This window comes from Phocoena phocoena, chromosome 14 (assembly GCF_963924675.1).
Source record: "Phocoena phocoena chromosome 14, mPhoPho1.1, whole genome shotgun sequence".
Taxonomy (NCBI): Eukaryota; Metazoa; Chordata; class Mammalia; order Artiodactyla; family Phocoenidae; genus Phocoena; species Phocoena phocoena.
This window is the reverse complement of record NC_089232.1, coordinates 44045274-44069059: the sequence shown is the minus strand read 5'-3', so window position 1 is coordinate 44069059 and position 23786 is coordinate 44045274. Positions and strand designations below refer to the sequence as shown.

The window sequence follows — 23786 nt, the reverse complement described above, 5'->3', positions numbered from 1 at the left end:
TCTTACAGAGCTACTTTGCTCAGGTTTGTATTTTCAAACAACCTTTTAATTGCAAACGTTTCTGGGCCAGCGGGTCTGAAAATGTTCGGGACTGAGTGGTGGGGGATACAACCGTGTATTGAAGCCTTTAAAATTTTCAGTCACAGTCCAGGTGAGGCTCGCCTTCCCAGCGCCATTTCTAAGCCTTGGTCTCACGCATTTATCTAGAGGGAATGCTGAGATTCTTTCCAGGACTTCCAGCCAATGGCTACACTCCTCCTCTCTGCCCCAGCAGCTCCGGGCCAATGGGCGGAAGGCTACCTTTCGACTCAATACTGTTCCTTTCCAGCCAATCGGAAGAGTTCTTCAAATACCTCTCTCTAGGACGCGCTAGCTCCGCGGAAGCTGGCTTCACTTCCGGGCGGCTTCTAGGGGCGGCTACGCGGGTTGCCATAGCGACCGTTTTACGTTAACTGGTTTGTAGCTTTCATCCAGGTGACTGCGAGACTGCGGGGGCAACTTGTCTTCCCATTTCCTCTCGGTTCCCTGCGGCCGAAAGGCCTTCCAGGCTCCGGGGGTCTGGCCTAGGCTTCCGCGGCGGCCCTCGGGGGCGGAATGGCTGCGGAAGAAGAGGACGAGGTGGAATGGGTAGTGGAGAGCATCGCGGGGTTTCTGAGGGGCCCGGACTGGTCCATTCCCATCTTGGACTTTGTGGAGCAGAAATGTGAAGGTAAAATTCAGATCCCGAATCGTCAACCCTTTCTCACCTCTCTCACACCAACAGCCTCTCCACAAACTGCCTTTCATCTCCCCGGTCTCCACTCCTGTCTGCCAGGTTTAGAGCTGGTTTTTAGGATGTGTTGCTGTCACTGCGCCGGTCCTTTCCTTCACGGAAATGAAAACGAGGACCGAGATACCTTTCCCCCTGGGCCCAAGCACACATCCGAAAAACATCAGACTTTAATCCTATGTTGGGTTTCTCACCTCATCCTGCACCTTTCTGCCTTGGGCAGGTGCACTGTTTGTGTGGGTTTCTTCAACAACTTCCCCAGTGACTTGGGAGGGGAGACGTCAGTTTGCTTCTGAGTTCCTTCTGATCCCAACAGTTGACCGAAAAGTGGGTGGGCGAGGGGTGTGTGATTACTCCAGCAGGCCCAGAGCCGGTGATCTCGGTGGCCTGTATTCCCTTTTTTGAGTTCTCTGACTCTCGGTTATACCAAAAATGGAGGGTATCTTACAACAAATGAGTTATGTAACCGTGTCATAACATTTCCTGTGAGGAAAGGATACCTCCAGGTTCTGATCAGTTCATGCTTTGGAGTCCTGCATTCAGTTCTTAGAGACAAATTGGAGCCTATTCATGGAAAAGGAACCACAAACGATGTCATATGAATAATTCCAGGCTGTTGTTGCAGTTGTTTAGCCGGCCAAGACTTTAAGGGTAGTCATATCCATTAATCGTTTGAACATCTGTCTTATGTTGGAGGGATTAGACTTGTTTTTGTAAGCTTCAGTGAGATAGAGCTAGGGTCAGTGGGTACAAGCTAGAGGGGAACAAATTTCTGTGAAGGAAGTGCTTCATAACAGAGAGTATCCCAGATAAATTAGCCTGCCTCAGGAGGTAATGAGTTCCCCAGCCACTAGCAGTGTTTGAATGAATCTGACAACAACTTAATGGAGTTATTATAGAGGGGAATTCAACTATCAAATGGTTGGTTATCCTGGATGATCTTTTAAGAGTCCTTTCAGCCCTAAGATTCCATGAAGCCGGTAAAGAGGAAATTTACTTTGACCACTGAATCTTTTCATTACATTCTCATTGCCATGAGCAAAATTCAAATAGTATTTATTAAGTATTGTTCTTACAGGTAATTTTTAAAATAAGTTCAAAATAACTTTTATTTCTGCTCTTTTTAAGAATTTAAAATGCTATTATGAGACTGATGAAGCATGTGGTGGTATTCTGACCTCCTTTAGGAGAAAAAGGAAATTATGTCACCTTTTGATTCCATTTACCCTACTGAATGAAACTAAATGCTGAAATGGAAAAAAAAAAAATAAAGCATTGTTCCTTTTATCCCCAGATGTCAAAAGTGGCTGCATCTCAGTTGTAACACACCTGATTGCGTAATTTTACAGGGAAACAGTAATCCTCAGCCTTATAAACATGTAATGTAGTAATTTGGCTTCAAAATTAACTGAAAACAGCTTTAGTAGCTGCTACATTGCATGTATGCCCAGTGTTATATAGAGCAGATGCCAGGAGAAATGGAAGTAACATCCCAGTGACACTTGAAATAATAATGTTTATATTTCACTGACTTTGGGTTGTCAACGTGCTATTCATCACCTCAGATAATTTAAAAATTAGTTTTGTACTACTCTGTAATATCAGCCTTTATTTCAAAATGTATTGAGTGTCGTTCAGCCAGAAGCTGAGGATAGAAAGGTGAATAAAACAAATCCTTGTGCTTGAGAAGTTTGCAATTTGGCAGGTAAATGGAATTTAAATGTAAATTGGCAGGTGTTATAATAAGGGTAGGCACATGGTGCTGTGTATTTTAAGAGTTCAGAGGAAGTACTCTAACTAGCCTAGGAGTTGGGAGTGGGTAGCAGATCATGGAAAATGTGCCACTTGCAATATTTTGGAGAATGGTTGGGAGAAGGGGGGCCGGGTAAAGGCAAAGAGATCTAAGGGCTTGAGCAAAGGCATGGTTTTTTTTTGTCTTTTTGTGTTACATTTGTCAGTATTCCAAGTAATTGTGTATTGTTAAGAGTGCAAAGTTTGGGTTTTGGAGTGGTGGGAGTTGAGATTTGGGATCCAGTCTTGGAGGGTTTTGTCTGGTCTTCTAAGTATTTTGGATTTATTCTCTAGGCAAAGAGCAGTAATTGAAGAGTTTTAAATAGAAAATTACAGAAGTTAGTTTTGCATTTTAGAAAGATCATTTGGGGGGAATATTATAAAAAGGGGGTTTATTGCTTACAATTCATGAGTTTGTCTTCTTTCCTTAATCACATTGTAGCTTCTTGAGGGAATATATATCTTTCTAATCTACATTGTTTCACACATATGATCATTCAGTAAACATTTGTTTTTATTTATTTTTATTTCATTATTGATTTATATGTAATAAAGAAGGCCGAGTAACTTTCAGTAAAATTTGGATCAGCAAAGTTCCAGTATGATAAAATAATCTGGAACCTGTTGTAAAAGGAATTATTTAAAAACTATCAACAATAATGTTCCATTTAAAGTTTATAAAGAAATTGTTGCCTTATATTATTGATTGAAAAGTAGCAAATTAGTGTTCATCTTCCATATGAAGTAGATTTTAAGTAGGAAAAAAACTTGTTTACAACTAACACTATACACACACACACACACACACACACACACACACACATTTTTTAATCCCAAGAATTTAAAGCAGAAGAGCTGGTTTATAAGGCTGAGAGTTCTATTTGTAAGACAACTAGAGTGGACTTTGATATTTGCATTAATGAAATGACTTGTTATTTTACACTATGCAATATTTTTCTTTTAAATTTAGTTTTTGATGATGAAGAAGAAAGCAAATTGACCTATACGGAGATTCATCAGGAGTACAAAGAACTAGTGAGTATTTTTTTACCTGATTTTAAATGTAATTAGAATAATATTAATTCAAGATGTTCTGAATTTTAAAAATGGATTTTTCCATTAAAATTCTTTAATTAAAAAATTCCAATCTACCCTAATAGTACTACCAGTTGCATTAGACTCCAAGCGTTCTCTGTGCATCTCAATCAATCCTTATGACTGTAGAATGTAAGAAATAGATTTAGGACAACTATTTTAAGGGATCTTGCATCTGGTATTTAAATTTTATTCTTATTCTTCTGCTGATACATCCAGGGGAGTGTTAATTATTAATTTAGCCATGTTGTCTTGAGATTTTAAGGAATGCCTCTGGGTAGCAGAAGAGTTATACCACATCAAACTTCATAATTGTGACTTCAGTGATTTCTGGGAGAGTAAATAAAATTTTATTTGATTCTCTGCAAAAATTTTCACTTTTTGTTTGTTTTTTCGGTGAAAGACATTGTCACTGCCATATAATATACTTTTATGTAGATTAATAATTGCAAACAAGCATTTGATTATAGTTTTCTAAACTCAATGTAAAATTTGGAATTTTTCTATGTAAATTACAAAAAAAAATTTAAACTTTCTATTTTTAGGTTGAAAAGCTGTTAGAAAGTTACCTTAAAGAAATTGGAATTAATGAAGATCAATTTCAAGAAGCATGCACTTCTCCTCTTGCAAAGACCCATACATCACAGGTTTTTTTTTTTTTATTCTGCTAATATATACTTTTAACAAAAATGCTCAGATGTCACTTAAATTTGCTATGTTTGATTGTCAAAGTATAATATTCTAGACATTGTAAGAGTGAAAAGCCAATTTATCACATATGGGTTCTTTTTTATAACAACCTTGAGAAATGATCATTTGAGACATAATGAACTGATGCTATTAAAAAGGAACTTTCTGAACTCAGTACTATACTAGATCACAGGCTTTATGCAAACTACTGTTTTATTCATATAGATCTCGGACAATTTTGCAGTTGCCCGGTTTCTAATCTTAGCAGATACATAGCGCACAGTTCCTGGGCTTCCTTCTCTTAGAACTAATTTTATTGTCTCATTAGTTCTGCAGTGCTGGATTGAAGTAGGTCTTATGTGTATTTATAACTAATATTTACTGACGGCTCATGCTAGCTGCTTTTTTTTTTTTTTTAAACATTTTTCATTTTCACCAGGGTCTTTATTTATTTATTCTTGGCTGCATTGGGTCTTCGTTGCTGCGTGTGGGCTTTCTCTAGTTGCGGTGAGCGGGGGCTGCTCTTCGTTGTGGTGTGTGGGCTTCTCATTGTGATGGCTTCTCTTGTTGTGGAGCATGGGCTCTAGGCGCGCAGGCTTCAGTAGTTGTGGCATGCAGGCTCAGTAGTTGTGGCTCGCAGACTCTAGAGCACAGGCTCAGTAGTTGTGACATGCGGGCTTAGCTGCCCTGCGGCATGTAGGATCTTCCCAGACCAGGGATCCAACCCATGTCCCCTGCATTGGCAGGTGGATTCTTAAACACTGCACCACCAGGGAAGTCCCTAGCTGCTGTTTTAAGCAATTGGCATGTATTATCTCATTGAATCTTCCTGACAATCCTTAAGAAATTGGTACTGTTTTACTTCCGTTTAGAAATGAGAAAACTAATGCACAGATATATTAAGGAACTAGTGCAAAGTCCACAGCCAAGTAACAAAGCCAGGATACCAGCCCAGGCACTCCAAGTGAGAGCCCTTGCTCAGAGATTGAGTATAGGGGTATGTTACTACCAAATATAGTTTACCAAATAAACTATAATTCCTTATAGTTTAGTGAGGATTGTCTATGATGTGACCTGAAATTATTATTTTCAACCTTCTCCTGCTGTCGTTCTCCAACACATTACATACTCTAGTAGTTCTGGCCCCTTGCTCTTGTAAGCATCCATGTGCCTGGCTTTGCTCATGGTAGTCCCTTAACCTGGAATGTTCAGCTCCCACCTCCTCCTCCCTCCATCCTTTCCTTAGCCAGAGAAATCCATCTCATCATCGGGGTGTGCTGAAATGCAACTTTCCTGATCCCTCTAGTCAGACTAGCACGCATTCTACCTCACTGAGCACTCTTACATTTTCAATTCAATTCGACTGCCTTGAATTATAGTTTCTTACACATCTGTTTGCCTTGAAGAATTTATTGAAAATTATTAACTAGTATTTAAATTTAAGGCATTGGTATTTGTTTTTATTTTCCTTGTTTTCCAGAAATATTTTCTGCTTTGGTTAATATTTGTCAGCCTCTTAATTAAATTATTATGAATGAATCTGAATTACTTTGTGAAAAAAGATGTTCATAGTAATAGTAGTCACATCCATCTTTTGTTTTCATTATCAGGATAACTTTAAATTATTTTTGAATGAAGATGTTCAGAATTTTAAAATACTGTTTTCAGATCAGTAGTAACACATCCTTCTCTTTTGCTCAGTTATACAACACCTTTTGATTTGGAGTTGATTGGTAGTACAGCCTTGTTGTGTACAAGGAGGCAAGCCTTTTGACACAGACAGACCTGGATTTGAGTCCCAGATCTGTTGTTTATTTTCATTTACCACGGGCAAAGTTGTTTTACAGTTTTCCTTATCCATTCTGATTCTCAGTTTCTATATCTATAAAATAGGAATAATATCTACTTTGAAAGGTTTTTGTGAAATTTGAGCGAAAATGTTCATAAATGTTCATAAAGCATTTAGCACAATACCTGACACATATAAGGTGGTCTATAAATGGAAGCACCTCTTAATTAAAGGTAGCTTTTTTGGTGGTTGATTAGCAGGGTACTAATTAGGCCAGGGTCACGTGTTCAATCTCCATGTGGACTAGTTAGCTTTATTCTCTTCTGGAGCAAACTCTTAGCCCCGGATTCTGAAGGCAACATGATTGAATCAGCACAAGGCCATCACTGTTAATCAGAAAAACAGCTCAAAGCATGCTATTTACTGCTTTGCAGCAATAATCTAATCTTTGTAAATAAAGGTCAGAATGCTGATTCCATTATGCTAATATAGGGTGCCTAAGAATGAATTCAAGAAACCAATTGCTTGCCTAGAGTAGTTTAGGAGGTACTTTTCATTTTGTTTTGGTCTGTTTGGTTTGATTTTGATTTTTTAAAACAGCTGCCAGCTCCCCTCTCATTGATTGTACTGCTAAAGCCGACTTGCAAAATTCTTTTCACCTGGTTTGGTCATTGTTAGCCCTAGACCACTGGTCCTGGCATACTCTTTGTGTATTAAAATCAGCAGTAGTAAAGAGTGCATCAGATGAAGACCTCTAGTTTAAACAACAACAACTACCATCTCTCTTTCTTTTCTTGCTTTCTTGCTTTTCCTCCCTCACTCCCTCCTTTCTTCCTTCCTTCCTTCCTTCCTTCCTTCCTTCCTTTCTTTCTTTCTTTCTTTCTTTCTCTCTCTTTCTTTCCTTTCTTTTCTCTCTCTCTCTCTCTTTCTCCATTTCTTTCTCTCTTTCTCTTTCTTTCTCTCTCTCTCCCTTCCTTCCTCCCTTCCCCGCTCTGTGCAGCATGCAGGATCATACCTCCCCCACCAGGGATGGAACCCGTGCCCCCTCTAGTGGAAGCACAGAGTTTTAACCACTGGACCACCAGGGAAGTCCCAACAAAAAGCTTTTTAAGAGCATGTTTTCCTGTCATATATGTGTGGCTTCGCAAAAGATGCTCATGAATTAGGATATCTTTCTACAGAGTTCAGAAAAATATAATAATATATAAATATTGAGATACTTATTTCAATTGTGTTCAGTTGATTTTCTAATTTTATGCTGTTTTTCAGTTGAAGTAGGCAAAAATGCTTCTTTCATTGCTTGTGATTTGTTTTTTGGTGAGGATAGAGCTCATCATTGATTTCTGTGTATTGCAAGAGCCAGGGATGACTATATGGCAAGAGACAGTGTTTTTTGCTTTTGTTTTTTATTTGATTTGCTTTGACTTTTATAAGGTAGAAATTAATACTTTCAGAAATTAACACTTTTGCTTTGACTTTTATAAGGTAGAAATTAACACTTTCACAAAATTTGTCCTCTAATAATAGTAATTTGGGAAAATTATCCTTTTTTCCCAATAACTTGTATCATTGAAAAGATTACATATGTGGTATAACTTTCTTTTTCTAAAAATACACACAAGATAATTAACAATATCTGTGGGACTTCTAGTAAGATTTTAAAAAATTAATAGACTATTTTTTAGAGCAGTTTTATGTTTACAGAAAATTAAGCAGTTAATGTAGTGTCCCTTTTTATTAACATCTTTCATTAGTGTAGTATATATTTTTTCTTTTTTTAAATTAAAGTATAGTTAGTGTAGTGTATTTGTTGATGAGCCAATACTGATATGTTATTATTAAGTAAAGTCCACAGTTTATATTAGGGTTCACTCTTTGTGTTGTACAATTCCATGGATTTTGCCAAATATATAATGTCATATATCCATCATTACAGTATCATACAAAATAGTTTCACTGCCTTAAAAATCCCCTGTGTTCCACATATTCATCTTTTCCATGCTTGCACCAAACCTCTGGCAACTGCTGTTCATTTTACTATCTCTCTAGTTTTGCTTTTTTCAGAATGTTATATAATTGGCATCATACAGTATGTAACCTTTTCAGACTTCTTTCAGTAAGCAATATGAATTTAAGTTTTTTTCATAGTTTGATAGTTCATTTCTTCTTATTGCTGAATAATATTCCATTATATGGTTGTACCACCATTTGTTTATCCAATAACCTTTTTTTTTTTTTCCAGTAACCTTTTGAAGGATATTTTGTGGCTTCCAGTCTTTGGCAATTATGAATAAAGTCACTATAAATATTCATATTCAGGCTTTTGCATGTACATAATATTTTCACCTCATTTGTATAAATACCTAGGAGCAAGATTGCTGGATCATATGTTAAGATTAACTTTAGCTTTGTAGGAAACTGCCAAACTCTCTTCTAAAGTAGCTGTATCATTTTGCATTTTCACCACCAATGAGTGGGAGTTCCTGTTGCTCCAAGTCTTCAGTAACACTGGTATTGTCAGTTTTTTGGATTTTAGCCATTCTAATAGATATGTAGTGGTATCTCATTGTTTTCTTCTACCCATTTTTAAATTGAGTTGTTTGTTTTCTAATTGTTGAGTTGTAAGTGTTCTTTGTATATTTTTGATACAAATCTCCTTTATCAGATATGCGTTTTACAAATATTTCACAAAATATTCTTTTGTGGCTTTTCTCTTTATTCTCTTAACAATGTCTTTCACAGAGCAGAAGTTTTTTATTTTAATGAAGTTCGATTTATTGATTTTCTTTCATTGTTTGTGCTTTTGGTGTTATATCTTAAGAAATCATTGCCAAAAGCCAAGGTTATCTAGATTTTCTCTATGCTATCTTTTAGAAGTTTTATGATTTTGTTTTTTACATTTAAATCTATGATCCATTTTGAGTTAATTTTTTGTGAAAGGTGTAAGGTCAGTGTTTAGGTTTTTTTTGTTTGGTTTTTTTTTTTTTTTTTTTTGCAGTACGCGGACCTCTCATTGTTGTGGTCTCTCCCGTTGCAGAGCACAGGCTCTGGACGTGCAGGCTCAGCAGCCATGGCTCACGGGCCCAGCCGCTCTGCGGCACGTGGGATCTTCCTGGACCCATGTCCCCTGCATTGGCAGGCGGACTCTCGACCACTGTGCCACCAGGGAAGCCCTCCCGCATTTCTTAGATGGGTTAAGAACACTGTTTGAGAAGCCCTGCATTACAACTTTAAGGATCAGCTCAGACACTGACTTGCTGATAGCTCTAGTTGACACACTGCCTTCAAGTGTTTGTTGATGAGGATAGAGTACTTGATATTACTAATAAGAAGTCTAAGAAGGCCAGAACAATGTTATGTGGTGGTGTAATCCCATAAGGGAGCCCTGGCAGACCAGACATAACTACTCTAATACAGAGGCTGGCTGCAGTTGTCTTTAATACTGATCACTGGGCTGCAACTTTTGTTTTGTTTTGTTTTTAAGATTTTTTTCATGTGGACCACTTTTAAAGTCTTATTGAATGCGTTACAATATTGCTTCTGTTTTATGTTTTGGTTTTCTGGCCACCAGGCATGTGGGATCTTAGCTACCCAACCAGGGATCCATCCCGCACCCCCTGCAGTGGAAGGCGAAGTCTTAACCAGTGGACTGCCAGGGAAGTCCCTGGGCTGCAACTTTCAGTTAAACATAGATGAAACCTATTTGTCATCCCCTGCCCTGGGCCTTTTGAACAGTATATGTGAATTTAAAGGAAAAGAAACTTTCCGTCTTTTTTCCTGCAGTTGACTCCTTATAAATGTCACAGAGAGCTGCTTTCACACTTTATTATTTTGTTTTGCTGTACTGCTTTTGTCTAGGATGTGAGCTGGTTGCTGCAGGAAGGACTCCTTCCTCTCTGTTTAGAGCTCTTTGATGGAACATTTGTTGAGGTGTGTCTTTGACATTATTGCTGCTGCCTACCTGGTGAACAGTAGCACACCCTTGGCTACCTCTGCATGATTCCTGTGGTCAGCTTTTCCATGAATGTCATGTAAAGCTTGAAATAAGATTTGAGTAAGGTGAATAATATCTGAGTGTTTTCTTTTGGCTTTTCATGCATTTCAATTTTATGCTACTTCTTACTGATTAGCTTGGGAATTTGTTTTTCGATATAACAATAGTTCTCTGTAGCTAAAAGAGTGTTAATTTGGGTACTCTAGGGTAGATACCTTTATTGTTTTTTCTTAATTTATTACACTTCTGTTTCATCCAGAAAAAGATTTCTCATCATAATTTCTAACTCTATTTCTTCCATGAAACTTTCTGCCTATAGGACTACTACAGTTGTGTTCTCACATTACTCCTACCACATTATGCTTATTTTCCAGACTTCATTTTTCTTTTTTGGCATTTACTCTTATTTAATTTGGTAATTTTATTAATTCAAGGATTATTTTGTAGTTACTGATTTATCACCAAAGAGTAAATTTCAGGTTGACAGAGGCTAAACCAAATAGATATCATCATTTTGGCTGAAAAACAGATCCAGATACTGCAGTGGTAACTTTAAAAAAGTAAGCCCAATTCCGGTGTTGTTTTTCCGAGTTGCTCAGCACTGGCTCATTTGGAAAATGTATCACTGTCTGCCTTAGCTTCCTGGAGGGTAGGGATGGAGGGGTTGGGAGAGTCAGCTTCTTGAGAACCTACTTTAAAGGCTTTTAGAATAAAATCTTAAAATTGTCCTTTTGAGTCATCTAGTCATAAATAACAATGCAGCATTCTTGAATTAATGCACCTTTTGCAGTAGAAATGATTTCAGTGTTTGGGAAATAGTTTTAAAACTTGAATCTTCGTTTAACTTCCTGACTTCTTTTCACAGGCCATTTTGCAACCTGTATTGGCAGCAGAAGATTTTACTATCTTTAAAGCAATGATGGTCCAGAAAAACATTGAAATGCAGCTGCAAGCCATTCGAATAATTCAAGAGAGAAATGGTAAAAGATTGGATTTAGAAATCTAAGTGCTAAATGCATTTTTTTTGGTGGCAGTTTTAACTAATATGGTCTTGATGTAGCTGCCTTGTATGAATTTATTTCAAGTTTGAAAGTCTATGGCTGACTTAAATGATACAAGAGTGCAAACTTCCTGATCACTGAGTGGTTGACATCTCAAAGAAAGCAGACCAGAATTTGATTTAATATTTTAGGTTTCAGAGAGCTTGATTTTTCTGCCCAGCCACTGCATTTGTGAAATTCAGCATTTTTGAGTGGTCACAGTTACAGTTACTGTTGAGAGAAGGTGACTACTCTTCTTCTGGCTTTATAGAAGACAGTGGTTCTCAAGCTTTTGGAAGCAGTTGGAGGGCTTGTTGAAACACATGTGGCTGTCTCCCCATTTCTGATTCAGTAGGTCTGGGGTAGGGCCTAATACTTTGCATTTTTAGCAAGTTCCTAGCTGATGCTAAAGCTGCTGGTCCTGAGCCCGCACTGAGAACTACTGTTCTAGGGCAATGGGCAGATAGGATTGCCCCACCATCAGGTGGAAGAAAAAGCAGAACTCAAAGCCCTTGGTAACTACCTTTAGCTTTATCTTTTCCTTAACTCTCTGCCTAAACTCACATTCTTTCTAGCTCTTCCTGCTTTTCTTCCCTTCCTGTGCACTTGAACTATATTTGACATCTTGACTCAGAACATCAGAGTTTCTAACCATACTTCTTGTTTTTGTACTATCTAATTTTCACCCCAGGTGAAAATTATCTCAGTTTCCCATTTCTGACTCTGATGGCCTTAATACCTGTGTATTCCTTTGCTTAATAGATTGCCACTGATATTCCTTATCATGCCAAACTCTAATGGTTTGGCAGCAGGGCCTTTTTTTGGCTTGTTTCTTGAAAATACGGGAGCTATAGTTTAGTTGTACTGTTTGCTTTTAAGGGTCTGGAGCATGCAACAATAGGGCTTCTATTGTTACAGGGCAAACATTAGAATGTTGCAGGGCCTTTGTTGTGGGTTCTACTCTCATTTGTCTGATATGTGTAAAGACTATATCCTTTAGAGCCAACCACCATCAAAACTATTCCTTAAAATCCTAAAATTCATTTCAGCAGGTAAGACAGCTGTTGTCTGTGGTTTGGAGACAGCACCACCCTAACCCTGAACGATGCATGATACCGTTCTGTTGCTTTGGTATAAATAAGTTTGGAAAACAGTCTCTTTTTCTTTGTTTCTCTACCATAGTTAGCTTCATAAAATCCTTTTCTCTTGTGTTTTCCTGCAGCTATGCTTTATTCTGACCTATGGGATAATTTGAATAATTATTTCATGTTATTTAAAATTATTTTGGGGGGATCAGTTTTGATAAAAGAAATAGTGAACTTGATATTGGTACTCTATAGTTTTCAATTTAACCAGAAACATTTAGATTTTTTTTTTTTGGGGGGGGGGATCAGTTTTGATAAAAGAAATAGTGAACTTGATATTGGTACTCTATAGTTTTCAATTTAACCAGAAACATTTAGATTTTTTTTTTTTTTTTGGCGTTACGCGGGCCTCTCACTGTTGTGGCCTCTCCCGGCAGCATGTGGGATCTTCCCGGACTGGGGCACGAACACGTGTCCCCTGCATCAGCAGGCAGATTCTCAACCAGGGAAGCCCCAACATTTAGATTTTAATTAAAAGAGAACAGGTACACATAGCTTGTATCAGCTGGGTGCCTCAGGCTGCCATTAGCAGAATACCTCAGTGAAAATGGCCTAAGCAATAGGAAATTATCATCTCAATTGAACAAGAAGTCCAGAGGAAGGGAGGGAAGAAAGGTCCAGGGTTGTTTAATTTGGTGGCTCAGTGATGTTATTAAGGACTCTGACACGTTTCCTCTTTATACTCTGCTATTCTCAGGATCTTCTCTCATGATTGCACTCTGGCTGCATCGAATGCAGACTTTAATATCTCATGAAGAAAAGGGATGTTTCTTCCTGTACAATTTTTTTTGCTAGCAAGACAACACTTTCATGGAAGCCCCCTAGGAGTTTTCCCCTTAGGTCCTATTGGTCAGGATTGGGGTGGCACACCTTTCTAAACCTTCTGGCAGGGGGAATGAGACCATTACAATTGGCTTGAATCATGAGTCACTCTTGTGGGGTGGGGTAGGGCCCTGCCTCTAAGTACTTGGCTGCCTGGTAACTGCACACATATGGCTTATATTAGCAAGGAAGGACGAGGGGAATGATGTGGAATAATGCTGCTGTCAAACCACAGGGTGTGACAGTTTGCTTACATTTAAACAGACTAATACTTAGTTCTGCCATGAATTTTTAATACTTGTATTTAAGAATTTAACTTAACATAAATCCAGAGAAAAGTACCTTAGAGCAATGTTTATTGCACTCAAAACTGCAGACTGTTTATGTGAGAAAAATTCAAAGGCTTTCTGGATTCTGGTTGTATCTCATCAAAGAATTTGGGGAAGATGCAAATCAGAGCATTATTTTGATCGTTTTTTTACCGAGTCTAAGCTTGTACTGCTTGCTGCACGACAGGCCAGTAATCGAGAGACAAGTTGTTGGGCTAGTGCCCCAAAGAACCATCTTGCCTGAGTTAGAATTCAGGCTCATTTTATACTAAAAGGAGAGGGAGTAAAGTCAAACCTTTTCTGGTTCCCATCAGCCTCTGGAGGGGATGTGTTAATTTCTTCCTCCCTGTAGTCATTCACAGATGGGCCTGGTCAGAATGTTTCCTGTGAGCTAAACAAAGCTATTTTAGCTTAATGCTCATTACCTGGGAAGCAGGGTTCCCAGAGATGGGCCATTATGTATAATTTAAGTTTATAGGCAACATCCCTTTAGTGATTAACTTGTAATAGAATATAAAAGTGTCTTCCTTATTACAGTTTTGAGGTATTGCATACTGTTGTTTTATTCTTTCCTTAGTTTTTAAAATTTTCCATAAAAGGTGAATAGGAGAATACTAATTGTATAGCTTTTGACTGAGCAAAAATGCACTTAAGACCAATTTTCTGGTTGTGATACTATACTATAGTTTTGTAAATGTAACCCTTGGGGGAAACTGGGTAAAGAGTACATAGCATCTCTCTGTATTGTTTCTTACAACTGCATGTGAATCTGCAGTTATCTCAAAATGACAAGTTTACTTTACAATGCATTTAAACATCAGGGGATTAGAATAATAAAGCTAGTTTAATTTAGAGCAGATCCAAAATCCCGTAGTCATATATGGATAAAGAAATGGAAGGTAAAAATTAGGGGACATGCTGTTAATGTTTTGGGAATATAATAATTATAGATAAAAACAGAACACTTATTACCAGTCTACCTGCTTATCAGGAAGATATAGGTAATAAAGTAAATGAAACCAATGCTTAAAATTGCTTGCCATGAATTACTATTTGCCTTGGGCCAAAGTTGGTGCTGCCCTGGTTTATAGTTATTAGCCCAATATTTGAACAGAAGCTCTGAGGGCAGAGGTTGTTTTATTCATCTTTATATTCCCCTTAAGTGCTTAGCACCATGCTTTTTTGCATGTAGTAAGCGGGGCCCTTTTCAGTAGCATTTGTTGTAGTATGAATGAAGAGGATTAACATGCTGTTTCAATTAATGACGTATTTTATATTTTGTTTTGTAAACTCTTTTCCCATTTAAGGAATACTTTTGAGAGCATAGTTTCATTATTAGGAGCTTATTGATTTCAATGGTATGTCCTGTATAGTATGATTATGGAAGATAATAGCTTAAATATAAGCTATTTATTCTATAAATAGCTTATATTAATTCTATAAGTTGCTTATATTAAATATAAGCAATTAATTTCTATTGTCATATATTATTATTGTTATTTTAAATAAGCAATACAATAATTACCAAGAGTCATTACTAGGTAAAATTGTGCTTTTTTGGTGGGGCTGATTCCCTAAAAGAAGAAAAAGTTAAAAAGACCATAGTTACAAAGATAATAGCTTAGAACATTTTTTAAAAGTTATAGATCTTAATAAACTTATTTGTACTTCTTGATGAACTAGAATAGTGAAAAATAAGTGTTTCAGTTGACTTGATATTCTTCTGTATGGTCTTTGGTTTTGAACAGGTGTATTACCTGACTGCTTAACAGATGGTTCTGATGTGGTCAGTGACCTTGAACAGGAAGAGATGAAAATCCTGAGAGAAGTTCTTAGGTATGCTTGTTTAATTATTTTTGGAATGGATCATTAGTAATATTACAATATTATCTGCATATGTGCTTTTTACTAAAAAAAATACTGTGAGCTAGTAAAATATCTAAATTCTCTCCTAAAGACTATGAAAACGATTTATCATTTTATTTGTTTATAATTATGTATATATTACATTTCTTAATGGACAGAAAAAATTATTTTCAGATGACTCATACCAGATCAGCGCAGATGGGAGGGTCTTCCTCCACTCCCATCATGGGAATAGGAAACTAGCCACCAATGGGAACTAGATGCAGTAGACCCAGCCTGATGCCTGGAAGGGCTGTAGTGGCCTGAGATAAGCAGGAAACTCCTTGGCTTCTGGATCTGGGTGTTAGAGGAGGCTTATGCCAGGTGTCTCACAGTAGGAGGTTGGATATCCAGACTCCACAGACCAAATAGCTGACTCTTTGCTGGTCTCTTTCTTGCCTCAGTTACGTGATTCTCAGCCAAATGCCTGGCATGGAATGTGCAGCCCACTAAAGGGGCATTTCCCCTCTTGGGCCTGTTGTCCCCTGACCCCTGTGGGAGTTTTAGAAGGGAGGGGCAATTGAAGCACTTAATATTTAAATCTATGGGAATGTATAGGTTTAAGGCAAAAGGATACCTGCAGCTATTTGTGTCCCCTGCAGAATGGGGCCTTGGCATTTGGTGGCCCTGGCTCTCCACTCTAACCACATACATGACCATCTTCTAGCATCCTGTAGTCCTCCCACCTACCCAACTTATCCCCAGTTCCAAAGCAGGAGGGAGGTTAGGCAGGATGGTGGTTAGGAGGATGGGCCTAGTGGGGGACTGTGGAAGGAGCTGTAGGACTTTGTGCTGCATTTCAGGGGATTTGAGTGGTTGTGGGGAGGGAGGCAAGTTTGCGGGTAAAACCCGACCTTTCCTGCCAGGTCCTCCTTTCCATGGCAAGGGCAAATGGGAGCCTGAGACAACACACAATGCTCTGAGTTGAAAGGTTTGAAGAGTTAAGGATATTTGGTAATAGGTTTAGAGGACTGGCAGTTTTGACTTGTACTGGTTGCTTCTTGGTTGATTGGTGGTTTGAAAACTGGTCAGCATTGTGCTTTTAGATTTTACTGTATTTTCTACGAGCTTCTGGGGGCGGTGTACTACTGTATAAGCAGTGGAGCTTAATCATGAACATGTATGAGAGTTGAATTGGCTATTTTCCTAAATCAGACTTCCCTCAGTGAGCAGTTTACAAAAGCTGATAGGGCTTTGGCATAATGGCATCAGGAGAGCTGTGTGGTAGCTCAGATGCCATGGAAAAACTAGAATGAGGGGAGAAATGGATCTTAGGAGGAATGTAACTGATCAGTCTAAAGAGAGAGATCTAAGTCCATATTCATGAGATTTGCCATTCAGATTTGGGTTTAGGATTTCAAACCTGTTGATCTTTGTTCAGCTAGGGGTCCTTCACATCTCCAGAGGACATAGGTAAACCTGTATTTTATGTGGCTAACTATATTATGCTGTTTATGCCTATGTATGTCTTTCTCAGTTGATTGTAAGCTGCTTTAAGTTAAGCCTGATTATTTCCATCTTTGTTTCCAAAATTTCTTGCACATATTGTAAGCTTAGGTTAGCATGTTTCTTGTTGAATATTTGTTCTTTGACCAAAAGAGAAAGTTTACTTTTCTACTTTATTTTTGTATATTTCAGAAAATCGAAAGAAGAATATGACCAGGAGGAAGAAAGAAAGAGTAAAAAGCAGGTGCCTACAAAACATATTAATATCATAGAAATATTTCATTGCTGTTATCTCTTAGGTTTACACCTGGGTTTTCTATTAAAGTTTAAGCTTAGGTGGAACAACACAGTTCCACAGAGTATTTATATTTTCTTGGCAATTCTGAGCATTTATACTTAACTTTATAACTTTATTCACTTTATAATTCATCCAGCGACCTACCTTTTAAATTCCCGATAAAGAATGAGATTGTTCACTCCAAAAAAACTGTATGTAATACCATTCATATTTTGGGGAATTTTTAATAGAAATTCCCCTTAATTTTATGAATAAAAGAAGATGAAGAAAAACATTTTACTTCCCCACCTGCCTTGATTCCTTTACTATTTTGAAACAGCATCTGCAGTTAATACTGAGGGTCCCTTGTAGACTTTAACATTGCCAGCTTTAAGCAGAATGATTCAGTTTCACATTTCCTGGCATACTCCTCTTTCATTAAGAACTGTTTCCATAAAGGGCCTAATCCTTCCTAAGGATCAATTAAACATGTATCTGGCTGAGGTGAGGGAAGATAATATTTATTTTTTCCTCCCCCCTTTTCTAGCTGCTTCTCTTTCCACATTTTCTCAAATCTCCCTGAAGGGAGAGTGAAACCTAATATAAACTAATTCTCAGTTGCTTGAAAGTCATTTTCCTTTTTTCCCTTCAATGACTGTGATACCTGCTTGTATCATTTACTATATTTGAAAAAGCCTATTTTACTCCAAGGTAACCAATGAAGAGCAAAAGAGAGATGTTTTAGGATTTAGAGGGGATTTATGTATCTTTGAGTAAATCTCCTTTTAGTAAATGGAGGTGAAATTCATAGATAATAATCTTTTTTAATGTAGGAGTATAGAACAGAAACTCGTTCAAAACTGCTCTCAGAAGACAGTAGTACTGGGAATTCCCTGGTGGTCCAGAGGTTAAGACTTCGCACTTCCACGGCAGGCGGTGCCGGTTTGATCCCTGGTTGGGGAACTAAGATCCCATAGGCCAGGCGATGTGGCCACAGACACACACACAAAAAGACAGTAGTATTGACTTTCTGATTTATATATAAACTATATCAGGCTTCTTGAATAATAATATGTTTTGGAGTGTATGGTTTTTTTAGACTTCTTTTAATGGAAATTTTCAAACACACAAAAGTAGAGCTGATAATAATTTCAGTCTTCATGTTTCCATCACTCAACATATAGAGACTTATGATTTAGGTATTCATGAATTACCTGAAAAGTTACATGTGATTGGATTTTCCTGTTTTTAAGGAAAAATGAAGTATCAGTTTACTTGGTTCTTTCCAAGATTTAAACGATCTCTTTGGTTTAAATATAGTATCCCATTTTAGAAATGGGAATACAGGCATACCTCAGAGATGTTGTGAGATCGGTTCTAGACTATTGCAATAAAGCGAAGATGGCAATGAAATAAGTCACAAAAGTATTTTGGTTTCCCAGTGCATATAAAGGTTATGTTTACACTATACTGTAGTCTATTAATTGTGCAGTAGCATTATGTCTAAAAAAACAATGTACGTATGTACAAAGGAAGGTTAAGACTTTGCACTTCCACTGCAGGGGCTGCCGGTTCGATCCCTGGTCGGGGAACTAAGATCCCACATGCTGTGTGGTGCGGCCAAAGAGGAAAAAGAAAAATACTATTTTATTGCTAAAAAATGCTAACCATCATCTGAACCTTCAGCAAGCTGTAATCTTTTTGCTGACTGACCAGGGTGGTGGTTACTGAAGGTTGGGGTGGATGTGGCAGTTTCTTAAGATAAGACAACAATGAAGTTTGTCGCATTATTTGAGTCTTCCTCTCATGAACAATCTCACAGTAGCATGAAGTGCTGTTTGATGGCATCTTACCCACAGTAAAACTTCTTTCCAAATTGGAGTCAATCTTCTCAAACCTGGCTGCTACTTTATCAACTAAATTTGTGTAATATTCTAAATCCTTTGGTGTCATTTCAATAATCTTCACAGCATCTTCCCCAGGAATAGATTCCATCTCAAGAAACCACTCTCTTTGCTCATCCATAAGAAGTAACTCCTCATCCATTCAAGTTTTATCATGAGAATGCACCAATTCAGGCACATCTCCAGGCTCCCCTTCTAATTCTGGTTCTCTTGCTGTTTCCTCCACATCTGCAAAACTTCCTCCACTGAAATCTTGAAGCCCTCTAAGTCATCCATGAGGGTTGGAATCAATTTCTTCTAAATTCCTGTTAATGTTCATATTTTGACCTCTTTCCATGAATCATGAATGTTCTTAATGGCATCTAGAATTGTGAATCCTTTCCAGAAGGATTTCAATTGACTTTGCCCAGATCCATTGGAGAAATCATTATCTATGGCAGCTATAGCCTTACGAAATGTATTGCTTAAAGAATGAGACTTGAAAGTTGAAATTACTCCTTGATCCATGAGATGTAGAACGGATGTTGTGTAGCAGGCATGAAAACAACATGAATCTTGTTGTACACCTCCATCAGAGCTCTTGGGTATCCAGGTGCATTGCCAATGAGTAGTTAATATTTTGAAAGGAATCTTTTTTTTTCTGAGGAGTAGATCATAACAGTGGGCTTCAAATATTCAGTAAACCATGTTGTAAACAGATGTGCTGTAATCCAGGCTTTGTTGTTCCATTGATAGAGCACAGGGAGAGTAGATTTAGCATAATTCTTAAGGGCCTTATGATCAGAACAGTAAATGAGCATTGGCTTCAACTTCAAGTCACCAGCTGCATTAGCCCCTAATAAGAGAACCTGTCCTTTGAAGCTTTAAAGCCAGGCACTGACTTATCCTCTCCAGCTAGGAAAGTCCTATATGGCCTCTCCTTCCGGTAGTAGGCTGTTTCATTTGCATTGAAAATCTGTTGTTTAGTGTAGCCACCTTCATTAATTCTGTTAGTGAGATCTTCTGGATAGCTTGCTGCAGCTTCTGCATAAGCACTTGCTGCCTCATCCTGTGCTCTTGTGTTACAGAGATAGCTTCTTTCCTTCAGCCGCATGAACCACCCTCTGTTAGTTTCACACTCTTCTTCTGCATCTTCCTCACGTCTCTCAGCCTTCATAGAACTGAAGAGAGTTAAAGGCTTGAACTGAAGAGAGTTAAAGGCTTGAACTGAAGAGAGTTAAAGGCTTGCTCTGGATTAGGCTTTGGCTTAAGGGAGTGTTGTGGCTGGTTTGATCTTTTATCCAGATCACTAAGAGTTTCTCCATATCAGCAATAAGGCTGTTTCACTTTCTTATCATTCATGTGTTAACTGGAGTATCACTTTTAATTTCCTTCAAGAGCTTTTCCTTTGCATTCACAACTTGGCTAACTGTTTGGTACAAGAGGCCTAACCTTTGGCCTATCTCAGCTTCCTTTTTTCTTAACATCTTTATTGGAGTGTAATTGCTTTACAATGGTGTGTTAGTTTCTGCTTTATAATAAAGTGAATCAGCTATACATATACATATATCCCCATATCTCCTCCCTCTTGCGTCTCCCTCCCTCCCACCCTCCCTATCCCACCCCTCTAGGTGGTCACAAAGCACCGAGCTGGTCTCCCTGGGCTATGCGGCTGCTTCCCACTAGCTATCTATTTTACATTTGGTAGTGTATATGTGTCCATGCCACTCTCTCACTTTGTCCCAGCTTACCCTTCCCCCTCCCTGTGTCCTCAAGTCCATTCTCTAGTAGGTCTGCGTCTTTATTCCCGTCCTGCCTCTATGTTCTTCGTGACCACTTTTTTTTTTTAGATTCCATATATATGTGTTAGCCTACGGTATTTGTTTTTCTCTTTCTGACATACTTCACTCTGTATGACAGACTCTAGGTCCATCCACCTCACTAGAAATAACTCAATTTCGTTTTTTTTTTAATGGCTGAGTGATATTCCATTGTATATGTGCCACATCTTCTTTAGCAATTCGTCTGTTGATGGACACTTAGGTTGCTTCCATGTCCTGGCTATTGTAAATAGAGCTACAATGAACATTGTGGTACATGACTTTTTGAATTATGGTTTTCTCAGGGTATATGCCCAATAGTGGGATTGTGGGTCATATGGTAGTTCTATTTTTAGTTTTTTAAGGAACCTCCTGTTCTCCATAGTGGCTGTATCAATATACATTCCCACCAGCAGTGCAAGAGTGTTCCCTTTTCTCCACACCTTCTCCACATTTATTGTTTGTACATTTTTTGATGATGGCCATTCTGACTGCTGTGAGGTGGTACCTCATTGTAGTTTTGATTTGCATTTCCCTAAAGATTAATGATGTTGAGCATTCTTTCATGTGTTTGCTGGCAATCTGTATATCTTCTTTGGAGAAATGTCTACTTAGGTCTTCTGTGCATTTTTGGATTGGGTTGTTTGTTTTTTTGATATTGAGCTGTATGAGCTGCGTGTAAATTTTGGAGATTAATTCTTTGTCAGTTGCTTCATTTGCAAATATTTTCTCCCATTCTGAGGGTTGTTTTTTTGTCTTGTTTATGGTTTCCTTTGCTGTGCAAAAGGTTTGAAGTTTCATTAGGTCCCATTTGTTTATTTTTGGTTTTATTTCCGTTTCTCTAGGAGGTGGGTCAAAAGGATCTTGCTGTGATTTATGTCATAGAGTGTTCTGCCTATGTTTTCCTCTAAGGGTTTTATAGTGTCTGGCCTTAGATTTAGGTCTTTAATCCATTTTGAGTTTATTTTTGTGTATGGTGTTAGAGAGTGTTCTGATTTCATTCTTTTATATGTAGCTGTCCAGTTTTCCCAGCACCACTTACTGAAGAGGCTGTCTTTTCTCCATTGTATATATTCTTGGCTCCTTTATCAAAAATAAGGTGACCATATGTGCGTGGGCTTATCTCTGGGCTTTCTATCCTGTTCCATTGATCCATGTTTCTGTTTTTGTGCCAGTACCATACTGTCTTGATTACTGTACCTTTGTAGTATACTCTGAAGTCAGGGAGCCTGATTCCTCCAGATCCGTTTTTCTTTCTCAAGATTACTTTGGCTATTCGGGGTCTTTTGTGTTTCCATACAAATTGTGAAATTTTTTGTTTTAGTTCTGTGAAAAACGCCATTGGTAGTTTGATAGGGATTGCATTGAATCTGTAGATTGCTTTGGGTAGTATAGTCATTTTCACAATGTTGATTCTTCCAATGCAAGAACATGGTATATCTCTCCATCTGTTTGTATCATCTTTAATTTCTTTCATCAGTGTCTTACAGTTTTCTGCATACAGGTCTTTTGTCTCCTTAGGTAGGTTTATTCCTACGTGTTTTATTCTTTTTGCATTGGTAAATGGGAGTGTTTCCTTAATTTTTCATTGTTAGTGTATAGGAATGCAAGAGGTTTCTGTGCATTAATTTTGTATCCTGCTACTTTACCAAATTCATTGATTAGCTCTAGTAGTTTTCTGGTAGCATCTTTAGGATTCTCTATGTATAGTATCATGTCATCTGCAAACAGTGACAGCTTTACTTCTTCTTTTCCAATTTAGATTCCTTTTATTTCTTTATCTTCTCTGATTGCTGTGGCTAAAAATTCCAAAGCAATGTTGAAAAATAGTGGTGAGAGTGGGCAACCTTGTCTTGTTCCTGATCTTAGAGGAAATGGTTTCAGTTTTTCACCATTGAGGACAATGTTGGCTGTGGGTTTGTCATATATGGCCTTTATTATGTTGAGGTAAGTTCCCTCTGTGCCTACTTTCTGGAGGGTTTTTTATCATAAATCGGTGTTGGATTTTGTCAAAAGCTTTTTCTGCATCTATTGGGATGATTATATGGTGTTTATTCTTCAGTTTGTTAATATGGTGTATCACATTGATTGATTTGCATATATTGAAGAATCCTTGCATTCCTGGGATAAACCCCACTTGATCATGGTGTATGATCCTTTTAATGTGCTGTTGGATTCTGTTTGCTAGTATTCTGTTGAGGATTTTTGCATCTATGTTCATCAGTGATATTGGCCTGTAGTTTTCTTTCTTTGTGACATCTTTGTCTGGTTTTTGTATCAGGGTGATGGTGGCCTCGTAGAATGAGTTTAGGAGTGTTCCTCTCTCTGGTATATTTTGGAAGAGTTTGAGAAGGATAGGTGTTAGCTCTTCTCTACATATTTGATGGAATTTGCCTGTGAAGCCCTCTGGTCCTGGGCTTTTGTTTGTTGGAAGATTTTTAATCACAGTCGCAATTTCAGTGCCTGTGATTGGTCTGTTTATATTTTCTGTTTCTTTGTGGTTCAGTTTCACAAGTTTGTGCATTTCTAAGAATTTGTCCATTTCTTCCAGGTTGTCCATTTTATTGGCATATAGTCGCTTATAGTAATCTCTCATGATCCTTTGTATTTCTGCAGTGTCAGTTGTTACTTCTCCTTTTTCATTTCTAATCCTATTGACTTGAGTCTTCTCCCTTTTTTTCTTGATGAGTCTGGCTAATGGTTTATCAATTTTGTTTATCTTCTCAAAGAACCAGGTTTTAGTTTTATTGATCTTTGCTATTGTTTCCTTCATTTCTTTTTCATTTATTTCTGATCTGATCTTTATGATTTCTTTCCTTCTGCTAACTTTGGGGTTTTTTTTTTTTGTTATTTCTCTAATTGCTTTAGGTGTAAGGTTAGGTTGTTTATTTGTGACATTTCTTGTTGCTTAAGGTAGGAGTGTATTGCTGTAAATTTCTGTCTTAGAACTGCTTTTGCTGCATCCCATAGGTTTTCGGTCATCATGTTTTC

The 23786-nt window shown here is 37.8% G+C and overlaps 1 protein-coding gene across 2 annotated transcripts in view; it reads left to right on the top strand.

Moving 5' to 3' along the window:
* The first annotated feature begins 420 nt into the window (after positions 1 to 420).
* CFAP36 (cilia and flagella associated protein 36) overlaps positions 421 to 23786 on the top strand; it is a 32512-nt gene continuing 9146 nt past the window's right edge. The window contains exons 1-6 of one of the 2 annotated variants that reach the window (XM_065891096.1): positions 421 to 709; positions 3531 to 3595; positions 4201 to 4302; positions 10994 to 11108; positions 15213 to 15300; positions 17008 to 17059. In XM_065891096.1, coding sequence (XP_065747168.1) covers positions 595 to 709; positions 3531 to 3595; positions 4201 to 4302; positions 10994 to 11108; positions 15213 to 15300; positions 17008 to 17059 — 537 coding nt within the window. In that variant the 5' untranslated portion in view covers positions 421 to 594. The remainder of the gene's footprint in view (positions 710 to 3530; positions 3596 to 4200; positions 4303 to 10993; positions 11109 to 15212; positions 15301 to 17007; positions 17060 to 23786) is intronic. The other variant, XM_065891097.1, reaches the window with a different exon arrangement.